Source organism: Phyllobates terribilis, unplaced genomic scaffold (assembly GCF_046119375.1).
Source record: "Phyllobates terribilis strain yellow unplaced genomic scaffold, ASM4611937v1 Scaffold_472__1_contigs__length_1415193, whole genome shotgun sequence".
Classification (NCBI taxonomy): domain Eukaryota; kingdom Metazoa; phylum Chordata; class Amphibia; order Anura; family Dendrobatidae; genus Phyllobates; species Phyllobates terribilis.
In genome coordinates this window covers 382,538-406,329 of record NW_027363232.1, presented here as the reverse complement: position 1 = coordinate 406,329, position 23,792 = coordinate 382,538, and the positions used below count along the sequence as shown (strand labels likewise).

Genomic DNA, 23,792 nt, shown 5'->3' with positions numbered 1-23,792 from the left:
CACTAGGTTGCAAAGAAAAGGCCCACTCCTGAGGCTCTTTGCGCAAAAGTGACATTATGAACCCTATGCGCTGGGATTCATCCCCAGAGGACTTGGGTCTCAAACGAAAATACAATAAGCAAGCATTTTTAAATGAAAAAAATTCTCGGTGTTCACCAAAAAATAAATCCAGCAAACATACCTTAGGCTCCAAGAAATGTGCTCCAGGACAGTTACTCACGTGCTGACGGAGCTCGGCCACCTCCAGAGAGAGTCCCTGCAGGTGTTTAGCCAAATCCTGAACCGACACCATGATGGAACAGAAAAATCTTTCCTTAGAGAATTTGCAGGCTGGACTTACTGTTATGTTCTGCTACCAGAGCTAAGGAAAGAGAGGAGATCTGTCCCTACGATAGAACTCAGCTGAATCCCTACGATGTAACAGGGAACCTGATCCTGCGATCAGACCTGCTAAAGTCCTAAGCTAGTCTGTACGGAGACCTATAGATGTGGGGAAGGAATCCCTACAAGTACTAAGGACTGGGAGGAAAATGGGACACCTCCTAACAGAAATAGTAGCAGACAGACGAACAAACAAAATATATAGAACATAGAGGTCCGTAGACCAAGCAAACTAACAGAGTTAGATACAGAGCACAGGCTAGCTAGAAAGTAGTTATACAATGAAGTCCAGCAAAGCCAGAAGGGCGGAGCAGGATAATATAGGCCAACAAGGTCATGTGACCAGCAAAGGAAAAAACCTAAGAGCAAGGTTCTAACACTCCTCACCTGAGAGAAGGAGACTCCACACCTCTGGGTGAGGTGCACTATCTCTGTGGTGACTGAACCATCAGGGGCACCACAATTACAAGTCCCATTGTTTTCTGTTTGATTAAAGTGGGCTAATATCTGGCTAATCTAGCTGCCCTAACAAATGTTCAGTTCAAATACCCGCTCCTTGTTCTCTAGGCACAAATTGCTTAGAGGCAGGCGATTACCCTCCTCCCCACAGAACACATGAGAACTCATCTGTATGTTGGGAGAGATGGCTGCTAGCCAAATAGTGTATGGCCAGGCCACAGCTATGCCACAAGGACTTGGCTGACTCCTTTTCAGTAGAGAGGAGCGGTGTTCGACTCGAACTGTTCGCCAATCTCAACTTCGAGCTGTTTTGGGCGGTGTTCGAGCCGTTCGGCGAACACGAACAATTTGAGAAAAATTCGGCTGTTCGAGGTTATGTTCGATAACTGTTCGTGCACCAAAATCATAACTGGATTTTTTCTCAGTAATGCTGAAAATTAATGTTAATACGCAGTTTGAGTGTACAGTGGGGTGGGGGGAGGGGCAGGGGATGGATCTCTGCATAAATAATGAAGATCTCCATTTTTTTTTCTCTTTCCCGCATTTACAGTAGGGAGGTGCAATCTGTCAGCCTATCAGCAGCGCACACACGGAGCGAACTGCTTTTTTTTACACAAGCAAGGGCATGTGTCATTGGCAGTGTATGTCACATGTCCTTGCCCTATAAGACCCAGCCATTTTCCCCGTCACCACCATTTTCTCACTGCTGCAGCTGCGTGTTAGACTGCACTGCTGTTGCTGTGTGCGCTATACTTTGTGTTAATTTCAAGCCAATTTTCGCACAAATCTACAGATAGCTTGGGAGTAGGGAATAGTTGTGATTGCAGTCCTTTTGAGGACTAGGTTACATCAGTTCCTATCACTTTTTGCCAGGCAGGTCTGTACTAGTGCTGTGCAAGTTTTTTTCACAGCATTTGGCTAAATCTAGCAAAGCAAATCCTTTTTGGCCTCTTGCAGAGTGTGTTAGTCAGTGGAGTAGCCTATCTGTGTTGCAAGCTACACCACCTGTGTATAGAATGCAAATTTTTTTACTGCACCTAGTGAAGGAAAACCTTTTGGGCATAGCATCATTCTATTAGTCCATCTATACTTACCTACACCAGGTTGGAAATTCAAAATAATTTTTATCTGCATCTTGCTCTGAAAAAAAAATATTTTGGCTTGTAGCAGTGTGTGGGACTTGTTCTATTAGTCCATCTATACTAACCTCCACCAGGTTGCAAATTCAAAATAATTTTTTTCTGCATCTAACCCAGTCAATACTTTTGGGCTAATACCACAGTTTGGCCACTCAGCTCTGCTCGGTTCCCATTCATTGTTTTTTGTGCAAACAACTCCAGAGTTGTCAATTAGTTCAGAGGTCCCCAACCGCCGGTCCGCGGACCAGGACCGGGCCGTTGGGGTTTTTCAGCCGGTCCGCGGGGAGAGGGGGCCCCTCCAGCCTCCAGCAGGGCCGCCATCAGGGCATGACTGCCCTGACTCCAGTATGGGGCCCGGCCGGTAGGAGCCCCCTCGGAGCCCCCCTCTTGTGCTTCTCTCTTGCTTATGGCGGTCTCTGTGAGCTTCTCAGCGACATTCAGCCAGCCAGGTATCCTGCCTGCAGTAGATGGAATGTGGCAATGGAACGCTGGCTGCGCGTGTCATAATAGGCTCTGAGCCTTTATATACCTGCGCACAGCAGCAGCCACCTTCAGTCTGCTGCTGGACAGCCAGCAGCAGCAGGAGAGGTAAGTAATCAGCAGCCCTCCTGCTAAGGGTAGACAGCTGCTCGTTCCACCCCACCCCCCGCCTTAATTGGTTCTCCTCCCTTCCAACGGTGTTGAGGCGGGTGGGAACAGCAGGGGGTGAGGGTGCTGTGTTTAAAGAGGTGGAGTTATGCAGATCTAAAACGCGTGGATTGCAGCAGCAGCAAGCCGAAAAGTGCAGGCATGTAAGGGATCTAGAGGTTGACAACATGTCTTCTTAACGGGAGTCCAGGAGCTCATCTCCACAAATGGACTCTTCAGGATCCTTGGGTGGCTCCGTAGTTCGAAACCAATTCTGGTTATCGCTTCTCGGCCTTTTGGCTAAGATCAAGTGCAGTATGCCTGGTCTGGTCATTTAAAGGCTAGTACAGCTATGCTGTACTAAAAGGAGTGGTGGAGAGAGAAGGCGAACCTGGAAAGGATGGGAGTAGTTGTCCACTTCGCAGGGACCGGGGATGCCCGGGTCCGTAATGGTTTCAGGATCGAGGTCGCGCAGGAGAAGAGAATGCATTTTTCACTGGGATACCTGGTCAATATGGTGCTTTATGACATACTGAAGGTAAAGAAGGAGGAGATCGTATGCCTGCAGGAATTCAGGAGAGAGGGACGGTATGTGCTTGTTTTTTCTTCTGTTGGTGCATGCCAAAACCTGTACAGAGCCCTCAGGGAAAATGCTGACAATGACTTGCTTTCAGGACTTACTTTCACAGTCCTTTATTCCAGAGGGGACATACCCTTAGTGGTTTTCATGCATAATCCCTTTGTCCCCCTGGAAGAAATAGCAGATTTCCTTAAAAGACATTGTTCCTATGTACAGTATGCCCACAGAGTAGCTAGCATGGAGTCTGGACTGTGGACTGGGAAGCACAAGTTCTTTGTCCGTTTTGGGATAGACCCTCAGGGCCCTGGGGGTTTCCACTATCCCCCTTTAAATTTCAGCATTGGCAGGAATAATGGATATTTATTTTTCCCTGAAGCCCCCTTTTACTGCCGCAAATGTAACTCCTATGGCCACATGCAGAACTGCCCTGAAGCAATGCTCTGCAGAAAATGTAATCTACCTGGGCACCGTGCAAAGGACTGCCCCAACCCTGTTGTATGTAATGGCTGTGGGGAGTCTGGACATGTGTACAGGGATTGCAGGGCACGCACTGGTGGAGCCAGGCTGTATGCCCAGGTTGCCTCCGCCAGCCCTGTAATGCCTGGTAGCAATGCTCTGCAGCAGAGCCGACCTCATGGAGCTGACTCCATTGTCAGCGAAGAGTTACTTGTGAGAGGATGATGGGAGTGATGCTTCACGCAAGATTACGATGTAAGACACAGATGAAGTAATTCTTTCCTTATCTGGACATTTGGACTGACGCCCGGAAACTAGATTGTAACCTGTTTTTAGCTGTCTCAGTAACCTTCTACTGCTATGAATTAACACTTTTTATGAAACTTTCTTATTAACATTCCACTATAATGAATCATTATTTCGCTGCTTGTAGAACAAAGGCATTTTACTGCGCATGTATGACAACAAACTAAGATTATTAGTATAAATAAAAGGGACAGCTCCAATAGAGGCAGGCGCGCTCAGGGGCTTCCCAGTACTTGATTATACACAACGTGTCTGTGTATTTCTTGTTACGGGGATACCCCGACTCCAACAAGGACCCTCCATGGCTGAATGATCCTAACATTTCCTGGCGCCCGAAACAGGGACCCGAGGTCTGCGTATTCCTTCAAGTTCATCGACCGGCACGAGTAACCGCTGAGATTGGGACATCGGAACAGCAGATGACAAACCTGGCCAGGTAAGAGACACTGTTAGTTCTCTTACATCTGCTCTGCGATAGTCCGTAAATTTCATGCATATCTTGTGTTGAGATTGAGGAACTAGTAGAGAAGGATACCTATAGCTCGGGTCATTCATGTATATACTGTAGGATCTGCTGAAGGAGAGGTCAGAGAAGGTTATGAAACGGATGGTATGAAAGAGATGTGGATGTCGGGAATAGCCTCATAAGCCGCACTAAGGTAGATGACATAAGTATTACGGAGATTGCCTAACTGAGTCATAAGGTTGTGTCCTTTCGGGGAAACCTTCGCTCACGCTTAACTCCCGAACCTTTGTCCTCCTTTTTGACGGATAAGAGATTGACAGAATGAGCCCATGGAAGTAATGATAATACTCCAGGGACACGATATATAATGGAGACTGTATGGTTCATTTTATGTATTGTTGGTCTTGCCCTTGTTGCCATATATATGTGTGTTAGAATTACTCTACACTTCAGACAAAACGGTCCAGAGAAACCGTTTCAGATACTGGCTCCTTAGGACAGAATAGGTAACGAGGAAAGGTAGAATATAGAATATATTTTATCTAACCCAAAAAGCCTCCTAAGGTAGGAATAGTCAGGAAAAATGGGCAACAAGATACTGGCTCCTTAGGACAGAATAGGTAACGAGGAAAGGTAAAATATAGAATATATTTTATCTAACCCAAAAAGCCTCCTAAGGTAAGAATAGTCAGGAAAAATGGGCAACAAACAGACTAAGACCACAAATGATGAACAAGATGTCTATACAATCGTGAAAGAAAGGTGTGGTGTAGAAGCAACTAAGAATTTAGGGAAAGTTTGCAAAACTTTTCAGGTAGCAAGGCATGACAGGTTTAACAGGAAACTATGGGAGGACATTCGGGCTAGAAAAGCAGGAGTGGTAAGAGACAAAGGATGGTAGAGTCCAAATTTTGGTGCCTGATGACCAAGAGTCTCTAGAAAACATTGTAAAAGTCCAAGCCTTAGAGGATGAGAAAGATCCTGCCCCTACCCAAATTATTTTAGATCTTTCTGAGGTACCAGAAAAATTATGGGCACAACATGACACCGATGTAGGACTAATGCCAATAGCTCCTGTAAAAGTCACTCCTGTTCCAGGTGTGACACTACCCCAATTGAGACAGTATCCTATTAGTGCCCAACAAGAACACGCCATAGGAGAACAGATAAAAGATTATCTAAAAACTGGAGTACTGATAGAAGTAAAGTCACCAGCCAATACACCGTTGTACCCCGTAAAAAAAGAAATCTACTGAGGGGTCAGCTGCTAGGTACCGGATGGTACATGATTTAAGAGAGATAAATAAAATTTTGGAACCTATTACTCCTGTTGTGCCAAATCCACACACGTTGCTATCACAGATCCCAGCAACAGCACGAGTATTTTCTGTCATAGACTTATCAAATGCATTTTTTTTCAGTACCATTACACCCAGACTGTTACAAACTGTTTGCATTTACATTTAAGAATAGACAATTAGCATGGACAAGATTACCACAGGGTATGATACATTCACCTACCTTGTACTCAGAAGCTATGAGATCAGTTCTTCAAAATTTCAAACCTACGGATGAGGTTGTAATTCTCCAATATGTTGATGACCTATTGTTATGTGCCCCTGCTCAAGAGTCCGCAAACAGCAACACAATAAGGTTGTTAATATTTCTAGCAGACATGGGCTGTAAAGTTAACAAGAAAAAAGTACAACTTTGTATGACTACGGTAGTATTTCTAGGACACTGCATTTCACAAGGTATTCGGCACCTCACCGCCGACAGACTAAAAATCATTAGAGATCTTGTTCCTCCCAAGAACTACAAAACATTAAGAGCATTTTTGGGAATAGTATCACACTGCAGACAATGGGTTATACATGCTAGTCAGCTTATGCAACCTCTATATGATTGTTTAAAAATCGAGCCTTTCCAGTTAACTGAATCAGCGCTCATAGCCTTTCAAGACCTCAAGAAAGGTCTCATGTCAGCCCCGGCCTTGGGAATCCCAGACTACGCCAAACCATTCCAATTAATGGCTGCGGAAATGTCTAATCATGCTACAGGAGTACTAACACAGAAACATGAAAATAAACAAAGACCTGTCGCATACTATTCTGCTCAATTAGATAATGTTACCAAAGCTGCACCATCATGTGTCAGAGTAGTAGCAGCTGTCTCTCTTTTGGTAGAAAAAGCCTCAGAAATAGTACTAGACCATGCCCTAATAGTACAAACTACACATGATGTACATGGCATACTGAATCAGGTATTGCCAAAACACATTTCAATGGCTAGACATCTTAGATTACAATGCTCCTTACTAATGCCACCAAACCTCACTTTTCGCCGCATATTGTCTCTAAATTTAGCCACTCTGTTACCACTAGAGACAAAGGGGGGAGTGGAAGGAGGTCAGGAAGACGAAGATGAAAATTTTTTACAATACCACGAACAAGACAATATAATACATGATTGCTTACAGTGTATAGAACAAGAAACACAAGGGCTACCTAATGTACAGGACACCCCTCTTGACAATCCAGACCTACATATGTATATAGATGGTAGTAGGTATGCAGATGAAACTGGTAACTTTCACACAGGTTATGCCATTGTATCAGATTATGATGTTATTGAAGCTGAGCCAATGCAGGCCAGCTGTTCAGCCCAGGAAGCTGAACTATTAGCTCTAATACGAGCATTACAGTTAGCAAAAGAAAAAACCGCTAATATTTTTACTGATTCTAGATATGCATATGGTATTGTACATGATTTTGGATGTATATGGAGAGCTAGAGGTTACATGACAGCTTCAGGTCAACCAGTAAAACATGGACAAATGATTAGACAAATCCTAGAATCAGCTGCCTCAACCAAACAAGTAGCAGTAATAAAAGTACCTGCACATGTAAGACTCGACACCGAGATAGCTAGGGGTAATGACCGAGCCGACAAGGCTGCTAAGCGAGCTGCAGTAAAACCTCTGACAACTGACCACACTATTAGTGCAGTATCAGAGTTTGACTTAATTACACGGCTCAAAGAAGCCCACCAACAGGTGAGTAGAGAAGAAAAAGAAGAGTGGCAGAAACAGGGGGCAGAAGAAAAAGAAGGACTATGGAGAAAAGGAGATGAGCTTTGTCTCCCCCGAGCATGGTACCCTGTTGTGGTCAGTGAAGCCCACGGACCTACACATGTGTCTGCAAACGGTATGATACAGAGGGTCAGACAGAAGTGGTTAGCCCCAGGGTTCGGCCAGGTAGCTCGAGCAAAATGTGGTTCTTGTGAAATCTGTTTAGCCCACAATCCAGGACAGACTGTTAAGACCCCCCAGAAGCACCATGTAAGACCACTATATCCGTTCCAGAGACTTCAGATCGATTACATCCAGATGCCTAAGCATGGACACTATAAGTATGTACTGGTATGTGTGGACATGTTTTCGGGGTGGCCAGAGGCTTATCCAGTTCATACAGCCACGGCTAAAGTCACTGCAGTAAAAATAGCACATGAACTGGTACCCCGTTATGGTATCCCAGAAGTGATCGAGTCAGATAGAGGTACACATTTTACTGGAGAGATCTTTCAGAATGTAATGAAAATGTTGTGTATAAAAAGTGAACTACACACCCCTTACCACCCACAGAGTTCTGGTAAGGTTGAGAGAATGAATGGAACACTTAAGTTAAAAATACAGAAAGCCATGGCAGAAACACAGAAACCATGGACTGAGTGTCTCCCAATAGCATTGTATTCAGTCAGAAACACCCCCCAGGGAAAGAGCAAACTCACCCCCCATGAAATATTGTTTGGTAGAGTTGCCAATACAGGATTGTATTTCCCACAGACTTTAATGTTAGAAACTGAAAGCTTAACTGCTTATGTACAAAATTTATGTAAGCATGTGTCTAAAATACACTCTTTAGTGTTCTCTTCCATTCCAGATCCAGATTCCATTGAGGGAACGCACAAGCTGCAACCAGGAGACGAAGTCTACGTAAAAAGACATAACAGAAGAACGCTAGAACCCAGATTTGAGGGTCCATATCAGGTGTTATTGACAACTCCAACTGCAGTAAAATTGGAAGGAAAATCAGCATGGGTACATGCAAGCCATTGCAAAAAGAAATAGTGGTGATTGTACTTGTGTTAGCTATAACGATAGATCAGGGAGACCTGTGGGATAAACTAAGTTCCCCAAAACCTACAGATAATAAATTTATAAAACATCATGAGACATTGGTAAACGGGCTGCTCGATGGCGGACAGAAAATAGCAGACTGTTGGATTTGTACGCATTCTCCAATATCAGCCACGAGCATACCCTTCCTGGCCGTACCCATGACCCCTGAGGAAGTGTTTACATGGACTAATTGCTCAGACAAATTAGCAAATAACCAAACCGTTAATTCTAGATTATGGAACACCACTGTTGCCATCCCAGTTGTGGGGTGGGTGGGATTTCCCTGGTGGCAAGGTAATATGACCGGAAAAATAAACAACTTACAATATTTAGCGTTTAAAGGAGGTGTATGGGTTCCTAGAAATAAGACGGGACTAACAGACTTAGGGTTAATTCCTACAGAAAATATACAACTCAGTTTTAGTAGCACAGTATCTTCTTCTCAACCTTTTAAATCTGATATAGTAGAAAAATACATACACAATAATGGTTGGAAATATTCACAATTATTCCCCGATGGAAACAATGATACATGTTCAAAGATACCAGGTAATATATTATGTAATGAGTCAAGTGCATATGACCCAGGTACACCGACTTGTGAAAATCCAGATGCAGGATACTGTAGTCCATTAGGTCAAAAACCCCCTTGGTGTATACTTCAGAATGTATCTAAATTTTTAGATTTGGTACATAGGTTGGTGCTCCAACACTCTGCAATATGGGATCTGCCTGAAGGAACCTTCTGGATTTGTGGAAATGGAGCATACAAATGGCTCCCAGTAGGAATAAAAGGTACATGTACTCTAGGACGCTTAACACCGGCCACATTTATAGTTTAGAATCAGCAGGTAGACATGCAAGCAGTACCTAAACACACACTATACAAAAGAGCAGCCGACAACTCGCCTAGACCTTCAGGTAGGCCACATGTGGTCCAAATGGGAATTCCTAATAAAATATTCAGCACTTTTTTTGTGTATCCAATGTTGATGCAGATGTGGGATGAATATGACAGACACAATGACCAAAATAAAGATAGCTGGTGGTCAGACACCTTCTCCTTTCTCAACCCAAAGAACTGGTTTAAGGGTATTGGAGGTTGGGTGGCTGGAATTCTGCAAGGTATATTACAGATTGTGCTAATTATAGTAGTCATATATGTAGTGTTTAAAATAGGATTAAAAATTATTTTAATATGCATAAATAAGCTTTGTAACACGGACTCAAGAATATGAAAGAAAAGAAATCCCGGACCAGGTCTTCTACCAAAAGTCCATAAGGAAGAATCAAAGGGGGGACTGAGAGGATGATGGGAGTGATGCTTCACGCAAGATTACGATGTAAGACACAGATGAAGTAATTCTTTCCTTATCTGGACATTTGGACTGACGCCCGGAAACTAGATTGTAACCTGTTTTTAGCTGTCTCAGTAACCTTCTACTGCTATGAATTAACACTTTTTATGAAACTTTCTTATTAACATTCCACTATAATGAATCATTATTTCGCTGCTTGTAGAACAAAGGCATTTTACTGCGCATGTATGACAACAAACTAAGATTATTAGTATAAATAAAAGGGACAGCTCCAATAGAGGCAGGCGCGCTCAGGGGCTTCCCAGTACTTGATTATACACAACGTGTCTGTGTATTTCTTGTTACGGGGATACCCCGACTCCAACAAGGACCCTCCATGGCTGAATGATCCTAACACTTGCCTCCTCAGCTGCAGGTAATCAGCTGCCCTCAGGCAATCAGCTGCTGAATCTGACACCTGTGAGTGCTGCCATCCCTGTGACTCAGAGCGCTCCACCAGCAGCCTCTGTATCTGCAGTGAGAGTGGGGGGCGGAGCTACAGAGCCAGTGACGTTGGAGGGGGCGGAGCTAGACATGGAGCTCAGCGAGCAGCTCCCAGTACTTGTGTCTGCCTGTGGTGAAGGAGATGTGGAGGAGGCACTGAGCAGAACGCCCCATGTCTCCTGGGACAAGCTGCAGGCAGATGATGAGGAGGAGCAGAGTGTCAGTGCCAGTGGCACTAAGTGTGAAATAAAGGAGCAGGGGGATTTCACAGCAGCAGCAAGGTCCTCTGAAGAGACCAGGGGGAATGCTGTGAAGAAACCCCGCCTCGCTTATCATTATGCAGATGAGGGCAGTGAAAGTCCCATGAGTGAGCGGGCTTATCCAGACTTGGTTTTCTCCCCTGATTGCGATTTTTTAGAGGGGGTTCCTGCCCTCACCTGTTACCAGTCCGGCTGCCAGCCCCCAGAAGGACAAGGCTGATACAGAAATGGGGGACATGTAGAAATCTCCATAAGAAAGTTCTGATATGGCTTCCAAAGCTTCACTTAATGTCCTATCCTTAAATGTGAGGCAGATGAAATCTACAGGACGCAGGTGTACTGTGCTCAGGTATATCAGATCATTGGGAGCAGACATTTACTGCCTGCAGGAGTGCGGATTATCAGAAGTGCCGGACGATCAGGACTGGCCTCATGGACAGCACATCTGGTCTGGGTCTAATGTAAATAAGAACGATGGTGTGGGGATCCTGCTGGGGAACGCAGAGTGCAGCATGGACAGCTACACAGTGGTGGAGGTGGGGAGGTGCATTATTGCCATAGTGAAATATAGGGGGTGGTGGGTAAGAATAGTTAACATCTATAGTCCTACCGGAAAAGAGGAGCGTCTTGCTCTCTTGGAAAAGGTTCAGTTATTTTTGCCAGGAAAGATTCCTACCATTTTTGTTGGTGACTTTAATTGTGTTACGGATGAAACCGGTGATGTAACCGGGAAAAAATTATCCCATTTAATTTCAGATTTTTCTTTTTCAGATGCCGCTACTTTAAGGTCGGACAATCCACCACCTACATATAAGGCGGACAGAGGGGGGATCGAATCACGTATTGACAGGATGCTTTTCTCCAAAAATCTGGAGTGCATTAGTTTTAAGCAGTGTGCGGTCCCCTTCTCGGACCACGAGTGTTTGAGGGGTATGTTCAGACAGAAAGGGAGCTTTGTGCATGGGAGGGGTGTATGGAAGCTGAATGTGAGGTTGCTAGAGGATGAAAGAGTGATGAGTGAGTTTAAAAAGAAGTATGAAAGGTGGGGATACTATAAAAACAGGTTTGCATGTGTGTTAGAATGGTGGGATTGGGTGAAGCAAGAAATCCAAAAATTTTTCAGAAAATGGGGCTACAAGAAAGCCGCCATATATAGAAATAAATTCAAAGAATTAAATATGAGGATTGAATGGTTGAAAAAATGCAGTATGTCTGGGATTGATGTGAGTGATTTGTTAGTGGAAGCAAAGAATGAGTTAAAACGTGTGATTGAGAAAAAGGGGAAAGAAATAATGTACAGAACCAAAATAGAACACCTGGAAAAAAACGAAAAATGTACCAGATACTTTTTCAAAAAAATGAATGGAAAAAAAATGGATATGGATGAATTACTGGATGAGAATGATGTGAGTATAACTGGAGAGGGTGTGATTGAGGAGGTGAATGGTTTCTATAGTAGACTGTATGGGGATAAATGGATTGATTCTGGTTTGATGGGTGAAGTGTTAGGTAGCTTGGAAGATAAATTGGATAATGATGAATGTGAGAACTTGTGTGAGGATGTGATTCTGGATGAAGTGAGAAAGGTGGTGTTCAGTGCTCAGAAAAACAAAACACCAGGTAAAGATGGTATACCAGTAGAGTTGTATGTGAAAGCGTGGGAGTGCATGGGTGCGGATCTGACGGAAGTATGTAAGTATATGTGGGAGAATGGAGAACTGTGTGAATCTATGAAAGAAGGTGTGGTTGTGTTAATCTATAAAAAAGGTGAAAAGAAAAAACTGGGGAATTGGAGGCCAATAACGCTTCTAAATTCCGACTACAAGGTGTATAGCAAGATTTTAGCAAACCGTATGCGTGAAGTGATTGGGAAGGTTGTCAAGGATGATCAAGTGTGTGCTGTGCCTGGGAGATGTATAAGTGATAATCTGTTGTTGTTGAGAGATGTGCTGGGAGACTGTAGAGATAAGGCCCCGTCACACTAAGCGATATCGCTAGCGAGATCGCTGCTGTGTCACGGTTTTGGTGACTCACCAGCGACCTCACCAGCGATGTCGCTATGTGTGACACTTTGCAACGATCAGGCCCCTGCTGTGAGGTCGCTGATCGTTGCAAAGTGTCCTGGACCATTTTTTGGTCGTTGGCCTCCCGCTGGCCAGCACACATCGCTGTGTGTGACCAGCGGTAAACATGGCTGGTAACCATGGTAAACATCGGGTTACTAGGGGCACGCGCGCACTTAGTAACCCGCTGTTTACCATAGATACCACTCTGCTACGGTGAGCGGAGGCTCCAGCTCACGGTAGCAGAGTGGTATCCATGGTAAACAGCGGGTTACTAGGGGCACACGCGCACTTAGTAACCCGATGTTTACCATAGTTACCAGCCTGCTCCTGCTTGCAGCAGGCTGGTAACGGGAGCAGGACATCGTGGAACGATTCTTTCCACGATATCGTTGCTCCCCTGATCGCTGGTGAGCCTGCCTGTTTGACAGCTCACCAGCGATGTATTAGCGATGCAGCAACGATCCCTGACAGGTCGTATCGTTGTCGGGATCGCTGCTGCATCGCTTAGTGTGACGGGGCCTATAGAAAGCAGAAGTGTATGTTGTTGGCTTTAGATTTTGAGAAGGCGTTTGATAGAGTGTCGCATGTGTTTATGTTTGAAGTGTTAGAAAAAATGGGTTTCCCTAAGAAGTTCCTAGATGGTGTGAGATGTTTGTATGATGATGTGACGAGTGAAGTTTTAGTGAATGGTTGGTTGTGTGATAAATTCCTGATTAAATCAGGTGTTAGACAGGGGTGCCCTCTCTCCCCTGTTTTGTTTGTTAGTGTGATTGAACCTTTGTTATGTATGATTAGGAGAGAGAAAGCGATAAGAGGAATGCTAATACCTGGGAGTAAAGGAATGAATGTCAAGGTGCTGGGATATATGGATGATGTGGTGATTGTGAGTGAGAGTATTGCGTCTATGAGTAGAGTGAAGTTATTATTGGATTTTTTCTGTGGTGCGTCTGCTTTTAGGGTAAACTGGGATAAATGTTGTTTTAAGTGTTTTGGTGATAGTAGGATTAAGATGGATGGTGTGACATGTATGGAAGGGTCGATTAAAGTCTTGGGTATATTGCTGAATGATGATCTGAAGGGTACTGAAAGTTGGGATGAGTGTGGGTTACGGATAGAGAAGAAACTGAATTTTTGGCGAATGCGTGAGTTGACATTGAATGGAAAGGTACTTTTAATTAAGGCAGTAATACTTCCAATATTACTTTATGTTGCTGGGGTCTTTCCGTCCCCATACAAAAAAATAAAAAGAGTACAAAAATTAATTTTTACTTTTTTTTGGGGGAGTAAAATGGAAAAATTAAAGAGAGAATATTTATACAAAACATATCAGAATGGTGGTCTGAATTTTCCTGATATTGAAATATTCCTGAGCCTTAATTATATTAAAACGGTGGTAGTGCTAATGGGTAAAAAGAACAAAGGTGCATATATGTTGCGATATATGGCTGGATGGATGTTGTATGGGTTATGCTGGGTGAAAAAAGATGGAAGTGTGCCTGTGGCTTTTAAATGTCCTGTGTGGTATGAGGTGATTGAAAGGTTTGTTAGAAAGAATGATTTGCTGGCTGTGTCTATGTGTGAGTTTGAGAAACCAAAAGCGGTGATGGGAAAAATGAGAGCAAATGAGATTGAATGTAATATTAATGATTTAAGATTTAATGAAGTGGCGGATGCATGGGAAAAATTGGGTACGCATGGTATGTTGAAAAAACAGAAGGATGTGGTGTGGATGGCTTTGCATGATATACTGCCTGTGAGAGATGTGCAAAAGAGAAGAGATTTGATCAGAACGAATGTATGTCCAAGAGAAGGGTGTGGAGCGAGTGAGACTGTGAGACATGTGATGTGGGATTGTGATTATGCATATAGTGTGTGGAAAGGTGTGGGTGGTCTATGTAAGGAATTAGCAGGTGTGAGTTATATTAACTGGAGAGTGGCTATGTTTGGTATTGGTGCATGTGGAAAGGTGAATGAAAGGATTTTGTGGTTAATAATGGTGTGTGTCATGGAAAGCCTTTGGGATGTGAGAAACCTGGCTTTGTTCAAAAGAAAAACTGTACCTATTAATGACTGTATTCGGTTAATTCTATCTAGGTTGTACCTTATATATAAATGGGACAAGAGTAGAGGTGGTGGATTGGACGCTGAGGGCATTTGGAAGGTCATGAAATGGCGTCATCTGGTAAAGTACCAGTAATTTTATGTACCTTCATGAGAGTAATATAGCACAAATATACTAACTCTGATTTTGGAAACATAAATTTATAAAAAGAATAAAGATTAACCATGATGATGAGTTATAGTTGAGCAACTATTTTGAAGGTTTTGGCGGACTTTCATACTGTTGTTTACAACAACCTGAATGGTTTTAAAAAAAAAAAAAAAAAAAAAAAAAAAAAATCTGTTCTTATCAGTTTAATATCTGATACGTCCCCTATCTGGGGACCATATATTAAATGGATTTTTAGAACAGGGAGATGGAAAAAGAGCTTGCTCTGTCCACTCCACGCATTGACCTGGTATTGCAGTATCTCCAGGACCGGTGCACCCCTTCTTTAATGCAGTTTCTAAAATCAGAAAGTATTGAATTCAATGTTTTTTGTTCATTTTGCTTATTTGTCGGATTTTGGGATGGACTCTTTGGCTTTGCTTTTCTTCTCTTCATTGGATTTTTCATGTTCAAAGTTGCAGAAGCCAGATGACAAGCTCATTTTGGTTCAACTTCAGCAACTGTGCATTGCATTGCCATGTAATGTAACGCAATGCTATCTTTCTAGCTCTCCCTCTTTACTTCCTTTTGGATAAACAGACATATTAGGCAAGCATTTTGGAGCTTTCACCTAAATAACTACAGGTGGTGAGATAAGCTGCACAATATAATTGACCTTTCAGTATATTGTTGCACACACACCATCTATTTAGCAAATGCCCTTGTTATCAACAGCAGCCTTTTAAACTCACCTGAGCTAACAGGTATGTGCGCTGGTTACTCTGCTGCGCTTAAAATTTCTTTTTTGGTTTGCTACAATGCCTTTTCTGAAACGTTGTCTCCCTCTGCTGGAACACTGACTTCTTTCAATTAATGCCTGCAGACTATAAAAGAGAACCCAACCCAAAAAGTTTGGTTGATTAGTCTGTGGCATTCTGTTAAACTGTTGCTTATGGCGGTCTCTGTGAGCTTCTCAGCGACATTCAGCCAGCCAGGTATCCTGCCTGCAGTAGATGGAATGTGGCAATGGAACGCTGGCTGCGCGTGTCATAATAGGCTCTGAGCCTTTATATACCTGCGCACAGCAGCAGCCACCTTCAGTCTGCTGCTGGACAGCCAGCAGCAGCAGGAGAGGTAAGTAATCAGCAGCCCTCCTGCTAAGGGTAGACAGCTGCTCGTTCCACCCCACCCCCCGCCTTAATTGGTTCTCCTCCCTTCCAACGGTGTTGAGGCGGGTGGGAACAGCAGGGGGTGAGGGTGCTGTGTTTAAAGAGGTGGAGTTATGCAGATCTAAAACGCGTGGATTGCAGCAGCAGCAAGCCGAAAAGTGCAGGCATGTAAGGGATCTAGAGGTTGACAACATGTCTTCTTAACGGGAGTCCAGGAGCTCATCTCCACAAATGGACTCTTCAGGATCCTTGGGTGGCTCCGTAGTTCGAAACCAATTCTGGTTATCGCTTCTCGGCCTTTTGGCTAAGATCAAGTGTAGTATCTGTTCTTATCAGTTTAATATCTGATACGTCCCCTATCTGGGGACCATATATTAAATGGATTTTTAGAACAGGGAGATGGAAAAAGAGCTTGCTCTGTCCACTCCACGCATTGACCTGGTATTGCAGTATCTCCAGGACCGGTGCACCCCTTCTTTAATGCAGTTTCTAAAATCAGAAAGTATTGAATTCAATGTTTTTTGTTCATTTTGCTTGTTTGTCGGATTTTGGGATGGACTCTTTGGCTTTGCTTTTCTTCTCCTCATTGGATTTTTCATGTTCAAAGTTGCAGAAGCCAGATGACAAGCTCATTTTGGTTCAACTTCAGCAACTGTGCATTGCATTGCCATGTAATGTAACGCAATGCTATCTTTCTAGCTCTCCCTCTTTACTTCCTTTTGGATAAACAGACATATTAGGCAAGCATTTTGGAGCTTTCACCTAAATAACTACAGGTGGTGAGATAAGCTGCACAATATAATTGACCTTTCAGTATATTGTTGCACACACACCATCTATTTAGCAAATGCCCTTGTTATCAACAGCAGCCTTTTAAACTCACCTGAGCTAACAGGTATGTGCGCTGGTTACTCTGCTGCGCTTAAAATTTCTTTTTTGGTTTGCTACAATGCCTTTTCTGAAACGTTGTCTCCCTCTGCTGGAACACTGACTTCTTTCAATTAATGCCTGCAGACTATAAAAGAGAACCCAACCCAAAAAGTTTGGTTGATTAGTCTGTGGCATTCTGTTAAACTGTTGCTTATGGCGGTCTCTGTGAGCTTCTCAGCGACATTCAGCCAGCCAGGTATCCTGCCTGCAGTAGATGGAATGTGGCAATGGAACGCTGGCTGTGCGTGTCATAATAGGCTCTGAGCCTTTATATACCTGCGCACAGCAGCAGCCACCTTCAGTCTGCTGCTGGACAGCCAGCAGCAGCAGGAGAGGTAAGTAATCAGCAGCCCTCCTGCTAAGGGTAGACAGCTGCTCGTTCCACCCCACCCCCCGCCTTAATTGGTTCTCCTCCCTTCCAACGGTGTTGAGGCGGGTGGGAGCAGCAGGGGGTGAGGGTGCTGTGTTTAAAGAGGTGGAGTTATGCAGATCTAAAACGCGTGGATTGCAGCAGCAGCAAGCCGAAAAGTGCAGGCATGTAAGGGATCTAGAGGTTGACAACATGTCTTCTTAACGGGAGTCCAGGAGCTCATCTCCACAAATGGACTCTTCAGGATCCTTGGGTGGCTCCGTAGTTCGAAACCAATTCTGGTTATCGCTTCTCGGCCTTTTGGCTAAGATCAAGTGTAGTATCTGTTCTTATCAGTTTAATATCTGATACGTCCCCTATCTGGGGACCATATATTAAATGGATTTTTAGAACAGGGAGATGGAAAAAGAGCTTGCTCTGTCCACTCCACGCATTGACCTGGTATTGCAGTATCTCCAGGACCGGTGCACCCCTTCTTTAATGCAGTTTCTAAAATCAGAAAGTATTGAATTCAATGTTTTTTGTTCATTTTGCTTGTTTGTCGGATTTTGGGATGGACTCTTTGGCTTTGCTTTTCTTCTCCTCATTGGATTTTTCATGTTCAAAGTTGCAGAAGCCAGATGACAAGCTCATTTTGGTTCAACTTCAGCAACTGTGCATTGCATTGCCATGTAACGTAACGCAATGCTATCTTTCTAGCTCTCCCTCTTTACTTCCTTTTGGATAAACAGACATATTAGGCAAGCATTTTGGAGCTTTCACCTAAATAACTACAGGTGGTGAGATAAGCTGCACAATATAATTGACCTTTCAGTATATTGTTGCACACACACCATCTATTTAGCAAATGCCCTTGTTATCAACAGCAGCCTTTTAAACTCACCTGAGCTAACAGGTATGTGCGCTGGTTACTCTGCTGCGCTTAAAATTTCTTTTTTGGTTTGCTACAATGCCTTTTCTGAAACGTTGTCTCCCTCTGCTGGAACACTGACTTCTTTCAATTAATGCCTGCAGACTATAAAAGAGAACCCAACCCAAAAAGTTTGGTTGATTAGTCTGTGGCATTCTGTTAAACTGTTGCTTATGGCGGTCTCTGTGAGCTTCTCAGCGACATTCAGCCAGCCAGGTATCCTGCCTGCAGTAGATGGAATGTGGCAATGGAACGCTGGCTGCGCGTGTCATAATAGGCTCTGAGCCTTTATATACCTGCGCACAGCAGCAGCCACCTTCAGTCTGCTGCTGGACAGCCAGCAGCAGCAGGAGAGGTAAGTAATCAGCAGCCCTCCTGCTAAGGGTAGACAGCTGCTCGTTCCACCCCACCCCCCGCCTTAATTGGTTCTCCTCCCTTCCAACGGTGTTGAGGTGGGTGGGAACAGCAGGGGGTGAGGGTGCTGTGTTTAAAGAGGTGGAGTTATGCAGATCTAAAACGCGTGGATTGCAGCAGCAGCAAGCCGAAAAGTGCAGGCATGTAAGGGATCTAGAGGTTGACAACATGTCTTCTTAACGGGAGTCCAGGAGCTCATCTCCACAAATGGACTCTTCAGGATCCTTGGGTGGCTCCGTAGTTCGAAACCAATTCTGGTTATCGCTTCTCGGCCTTTTGGCTAAGATCAAGTGTAGTATCTGTTCTTATCAGTTTAATATCTGATACGTCCCCTATCTGGGGACCATATATTAAATGGATTTTTAGAACAGGGAGATGGAAAAAGAGCTTGCTCTGTCCACTCCACGCATTGACCTGGTATTGCAGTATCTCCAGGACCGGTGCACCCCTTCTTTAATGCAGTTTCTAAAATCAGAAAGTATTGAATTCAATGTTTTTTGTTCATTTTGCTTGTTTGTCGGATTTTGGGATGGACTCTTTGGCTTTGCTTTTCTTCTCCTCATTGGATTTTTCATGTTCAAAGTTGCAGAAGCCAGATGACAAGCTCATTTTGGTTCAACTTCAGCAACTGTGCATTGCATTGCCATGTAATGTAACGCAATGCTATCTTTCTAGCTCTCCCTCTTTACTTCCTTTTGGATAAACAGACATATTAGGCAAGCATTTTGGAGCTTTCACCTAAATAACTACAGGTGGTGAGATAAGCTGCACAATATAATTGACCTTTCAGTATATTGTTGCACACACACCATCTATTTAGCAAATGCCCTTGTTATCAACAGCAGCCTTTTAAACTCACCTGAGCTAACAGGTATGTGCGCTGGTTACTCTGCTGCGCTTAAAATTTCTTTTTTGGTTTGCTACAATGCCTTTTCTGAAACGTTGTCTCCCTCTGCTGGAACACTGACTTCTTTCAATTAATGCCTGCAGACTATAAAAGAGAACCCAACCCAAAAAGTTTGGTTGATTAGTCTGTGGCATTCTGTTAAACTGTTGCTTATGGCGGTCTCTGTGAGCTTCTCAGCGACATTCAGCCAGCCAGGTATCCTGCCTGCAGTAGATGGAATGTGGCAATGGAACGCTGGCTGCGCGTGTCATAATAGGCTCTGAGCCTTTATATACCTGCGCACAGCAGCAGCCACCTTCAGTCTGCTGCTGGACAGCCAGCAGCAGCAGGAGAGGTAAGTAATCAGCAGCCCTCCTGCTAAGGGTAGACAGCTGCTCGTTCCACCCCACCCCCCGCCTTAATTGGTTCTCCTCCCTTCCAACGGTGTTGAGGCGGGTGGGAACAGCAGGGGGTGAGGGTGCTGTGTTTAAAGAGGTGGAGTTATGCAGATCTAAAACGCGTGGATTGCAGCAGCAGCAAGCCGAAAAGTGCAGGCATGTAAGGGATCTAGAGGTTGACAACATGTCTTCTTAACGGGAGTCCAGGAGCTCATCTCCACAAATGGACTCTTCAGGATCCTTGGGTGGCTCCGTAGTTCGAAACCAATTCTGGTTATCGCTTCTCGGCCTTTTGGCTAAGATCAAGTGTAGTATCTGTTCTTATCAGTTTAATATCTGATACGTCCCCTATCTGGGGACCATATATTAAATGGATTTTTAGAACAGGGAGATGGAAAAAGAGCTTGCTCTGTCCACTCCACGCATTGACCTGGTATTGCAGTATCTCCAGGACCGGTGCACCCCTTCTTTAATGCAGTTTCTAAAATCAGAAAGTATTGAATTCAATGTTTTTTGTTCATTTTGCTTGTTTGTCGGATTTTGGGATGGACTCTTTGGCTTTGCTTTTCTTCTCCTCATTGGATTTTTCATGTTCAAAGTTGCAGAAGCCAGATGACAAGCTCATTTTGGTTCAACTTCAGCAACTGTGCATTGCATTGCCATGTAATGTAACGCAATGCTATCTTTCTAGCTCTCCCTCTTTACTTCCTTTTGGATAAACAGACATATTAGGCAAGCATTTTGGAGCTTTCACCTAAATAACTACAGGTGGTGAGATAAGCTGCACAATATAATTGACCTTTCAGTATATTGTTGCACACACACCATCTATTTAGCAAATGCCCTTGTTATCAACAGCAGCCTTTTAAACTCACCTGAGCTAACAGGTATGTGCGCTGGTTACTCTGCTGCGCTTAAAATTTCTTTTTTGGTTTGCTACAATGCCTTTTCTGAAACGTTGTCTCCCTCTGCTGGAACACTGACTTCTTTCAATTAATGCCTGCAGACTATAAAAGAGAACCCAACCCAAAAAGTTTGGTTGATTAGTCTGTGGCATTCTGTTAAACTGTTGCTTATGGCGGTCTCTGTGAGCTTCTCAGCGACATTCAGCCAGCCAGGTATCCTGCCTGCAGTAGATGGAATGTGGCAATGGAACGCTGGCTGCGCGTGTCATAATAGGCTCTGAGCCTTTATATACCTGCGCACAGCAGCAGCCACCTTCAGTCTGCTGCTGGACAGCCAGCAGCAGCAGGAGAGGTAAGTAATCAGCAGCCCTCCTGCTAAGGGTAGACAGCTGCTCGTTCCACCCCACCCCCCGCCTTAATTGGTTCTCCTCCCTTCCAACGGTGTTGAGGCGGGTGGGAACAGCAGGGGGTGAGGGTGCTGTGTTTAAAGAGGTGGAGTTATGCAGATCTAAAACGCGTGGATTGCAGCAGCAGCAAGCCGAAAAGTGCAGGCATGTAAGGGATCTAGAGGTTGACAACATGTCTTCTTAACGGGAGTCCAGGAGCTCATCTCCACAAATGGACTCTTCAGGATCCTTGGGTGGCTCCGTAGTTCGAAACCAATTCTGGTTATCGCTTCTCGGCCTTTTGGCTAAGATCAAGTGTAGTATCTGTTCTTATCAGTTTAATATCTGATACGTCCCCTATCTGGGGACCATATATTAAATGGATTTTTAGAACAGGGAGATGGAAAAAGAGCTTGCTCTGTCCACTCCACGCATTGACCTGGTATTGCAGTATCTCCAGGACCGGTGCACCCCTTCTTTAATGCAGTTTCTAAAATCAGAAAGTATTGAATTCAATGTTTTTTGTTCATTTTGCTTGTTTGTCGGATTTTGGGATGGACTCTTTGGCTTTGCTTTTCTTCTCCTCATTGGATTTTTCATGTTCAAAGTTGCAGAAGCCAGATGACAAGCTCATTTTGGTTCAACTTCAGCAACTGTGCATTGCATTGCCATGTAATGTAACGCAATGCTATCTTTCTAGCTCTCCCTCTTTACTTCCTTTTGGATAAACAGACATATTAGGCAAGCATTTTGGAGCTTTCACCTAAATAACTACAGGTGGTGAGATAAGCTGCACAATATAATTGACCTTTCAGTATATTGTTGCACACACACCATCTATTTAGCAAATGCCCTTGTTATCAACAGCAGCCTTTTAAACTCACCTGAGCTAACAGGTATGTGCGCTGGTTACTCTGCTGCGCTTAAAATTTCTTTTTTGGTTTGCTACAATGCCTTTTCTGAAACGTTGTCTCCCTCTGCTGGAACACTGACTTCTTTCAATTAATGCCTGCAGACTATAAAAGAGAACCCAACCCAAAAAGTTTGGTTGATTAGTCTGTGGCATTCTGTTAAACTGTTGCTTATGGCGGTCTCTGTGAGCTTCTCAGCGACATTCAGCCAGCCAGGTATCCTGCCTGCAGTAGATGGAATGTGGCAATGGAACGCTGGCTGCGCGTGTCATAATAGGCTCTGAGCCTTTATATACCTGCGCACAGCAGCAGCCACCTTCAGTCTGCTGCTGGACAGCCAGCAGCAGCAGGAGAGGTAAGTAATCAGCAGCCCTCCTGCTAAGGGTAGACAGCTGCTCGTTCCACCCCACCCCCCGCCTTAATTGGTTCTCCTCCCTTCCAACGGTGTTGAGGCGGGTGGGAACAGCAGGGGGTGAGGGTGCTGTGTTTAAAGAGGTGGAGTTATGCAGATCTAAAACGCGTGGATTGCAGCAGCAGCAAGCCGAAAAGTGCAGGCATGTAAGGGATCTAGAGGTTGACAACATGTCTTCTTAACGGGAGTCCAGGAGCTCATCTCCACAAATGGACTCTTCAGGATCCTTGGGTGGCTCCGTAGTTCGAAACCAATTCTGGTTATCGCTTCTCGGCCTTTTGGCTAAGATCAAGTGTAGTATCTGTTCTTATCAGTTTAATATCTGATACGTCCCCTATCTGGGGACCATATATTAAATGGATTTTTAGAACATGGAGATGGAAAAAGATCTTGCTCTGTCCACTCCACGCATTGACCTGGTATTGCAGTATCTCCAGGACCGGTGCACCCCTTCTTTAATGCAGTTTCTAAAATCAGAAAGTATTGAATTCAATGTTTTTTGTTCATTTTGCTTGTTTGTCGGATTTTGGGATGGACTCTTTGGCTTTGCTTTTCTTCTCCTCATTGGATTTTTCATGTTCAAAGTTGCAGAAGCCAGATGACAAGCTCATTTTGGTTCAACTTCAGCAACTGTGCATTGCATTGCCATGTAATGTAACGCAATGCTATCTTTCTAGCTCTCCCTCTTTACTTCCTTTTGGATAAACAGACATATTAGGCAAGCATTTTGGAGCTTTCACCTAAATAACTACAGGTGGTGAGATAAGCTGCACAATATAATTGACCTTTCAGTATATTGTTGCACACACACCATCTATTTAGCAAATGCCCTTGTTATCAACAGCAGCCTTTTAAACTCACCTGAGCTAACAGTTATGTGCGTTGGTTACTCTGCTGCGCTTAAAATTTCTTTTTTGGTTTGCTACAATGCCTTTTCTGAAACGTTGTCTCCCTCTGCTGGAACACTGACTTCTTTCAATTAATGCCTGCAGACTATAAAAGAGAACCCAACCCAAAAAGTTTGGTTGATTAGTCTGTGGCATTCTGTTAAACTGTTGCTTATGGCGGTCTCTGTGAGCTTCTCAGCGACATTCAGCCAGCCAGGTATCCTGCCTGCAGTAGATGGAATGTGGCAATGGAACGCTGGCTGCGCGTGTCATAATAGGCTCT

General features: G+C 44.1%; 1 protein-coding gene and 7 non-coding genes across 8 annotated transcripts; all 8 read left to right on the top strand.

The window, feature by feature from the left end:
- Positions 1-4,164: 4,164 nt before the first annotated feature.
- Positions 4,165-10,079, top strand: LOC141229275 (uncharacterized). The gene is made up of 2 exons (XM_073667457.1): positions 4,165-4,384; positions 8,356-10,079. The coding sequence occupies exon 2, from the start codon at positions 8,510-8,512 to the stop codon at positions 9,434-9,436; it is 927 nt and encodes a 308-aa protein (XP_073523558.1). The 5' UTR covers positions 4,165-4,384; positions 8,356-8,509; the 3' UTR covers positions 9,437-10,079.
- A 5,005-nt stretch (positions 10,080-15,084) lies between these two features.
- Positions 15,085-15,275, top strand: LOC141229429 (U2 spliceosomal RNA). The gene has a single exon (XR_012296119.1). It is a non-coding gene; the product is annotated as a U2 spliceosomal RNA (small nuclear RNA).
- A 1,109-nt stretch (positions 15,276-16,384) lies between these two features.
- LOC141229363 (U2 spliceosomal RNA) lies at positions 16,385-16,575 on the top strand. Its single transcript, XR_012296057.1, has one exon. It is a non-coding gene; the product is annotated as a U2 spliceosomal RNA (small nuclear RNA).
- Positions 16,576-17,684: 1,109 nt separating this feature from the next.
- Positions 17,685-17,875, top strand: LOC141229361 (U2 spliceosomal RNA). The gene has a single exon (XR_012296055.1). It is a non-coding gene; the product is annotated as a U2 spliceosomal RNA (small nuclear RNA).
- A 1,109-nt stretch (positions 17,876-18,984) lies between these two features.
- On the top strand, positions 18,985-19,175 carry LOC141229360 (U2 spliceosomal RNA). The gene has a single exon (XR_012296054.1). It is a non-coding gene; the product is annotated as a U2 spliceosomal RNA (small nuclear RNA).
- Positions 19,176-20,284: 1,109 nt separating this feature from the next.
- On the top strand, positions 20,285-20,475 carry LOC141229359 (U2 spliceosomal RNA). Its single transcript, XR_012296053.1, has one exon. It is a non-coding gene; the product is annotated as a U2 spliceosomal RNA (small nuclear RNA).
- A 1,109-nt stretch (positions 20,476-21,584) lies between these two features.
- LOC141229358 (U2 spliceosomal RNA) lies at positions 21,585-21,775 on the top strand. Its single transcript, XR_012296052.1, has one exon. It is a non-coding gene; the product is annotated as a U2 spliceosomal RNA (small nuclear RNA).
- Positions 21,776-22,884: 1,109 nt separating this feature from the next.
- Positions 22,885-23,075, top strand: LOC141229395 (U2 spliceosomal RNA). The gene has a single exon (XR_012296089.1). It is a non-coding gene; the product is annotated as a U2 spliceosomal RNA (small nuclear RNA).
- Positions 23,076-23,792: the final 717 nt, after the last annotated feature.

Bases quoted from the DNA above. Each gene is read 5' to 3' on its own strand.
- LOC141229275 (XM_073667457.1), top strand. From the start codon at position 8,510: ATGGGTACATGCAAGCCATTGCAAAAAGAAATAGTGGTGATTGTACTT.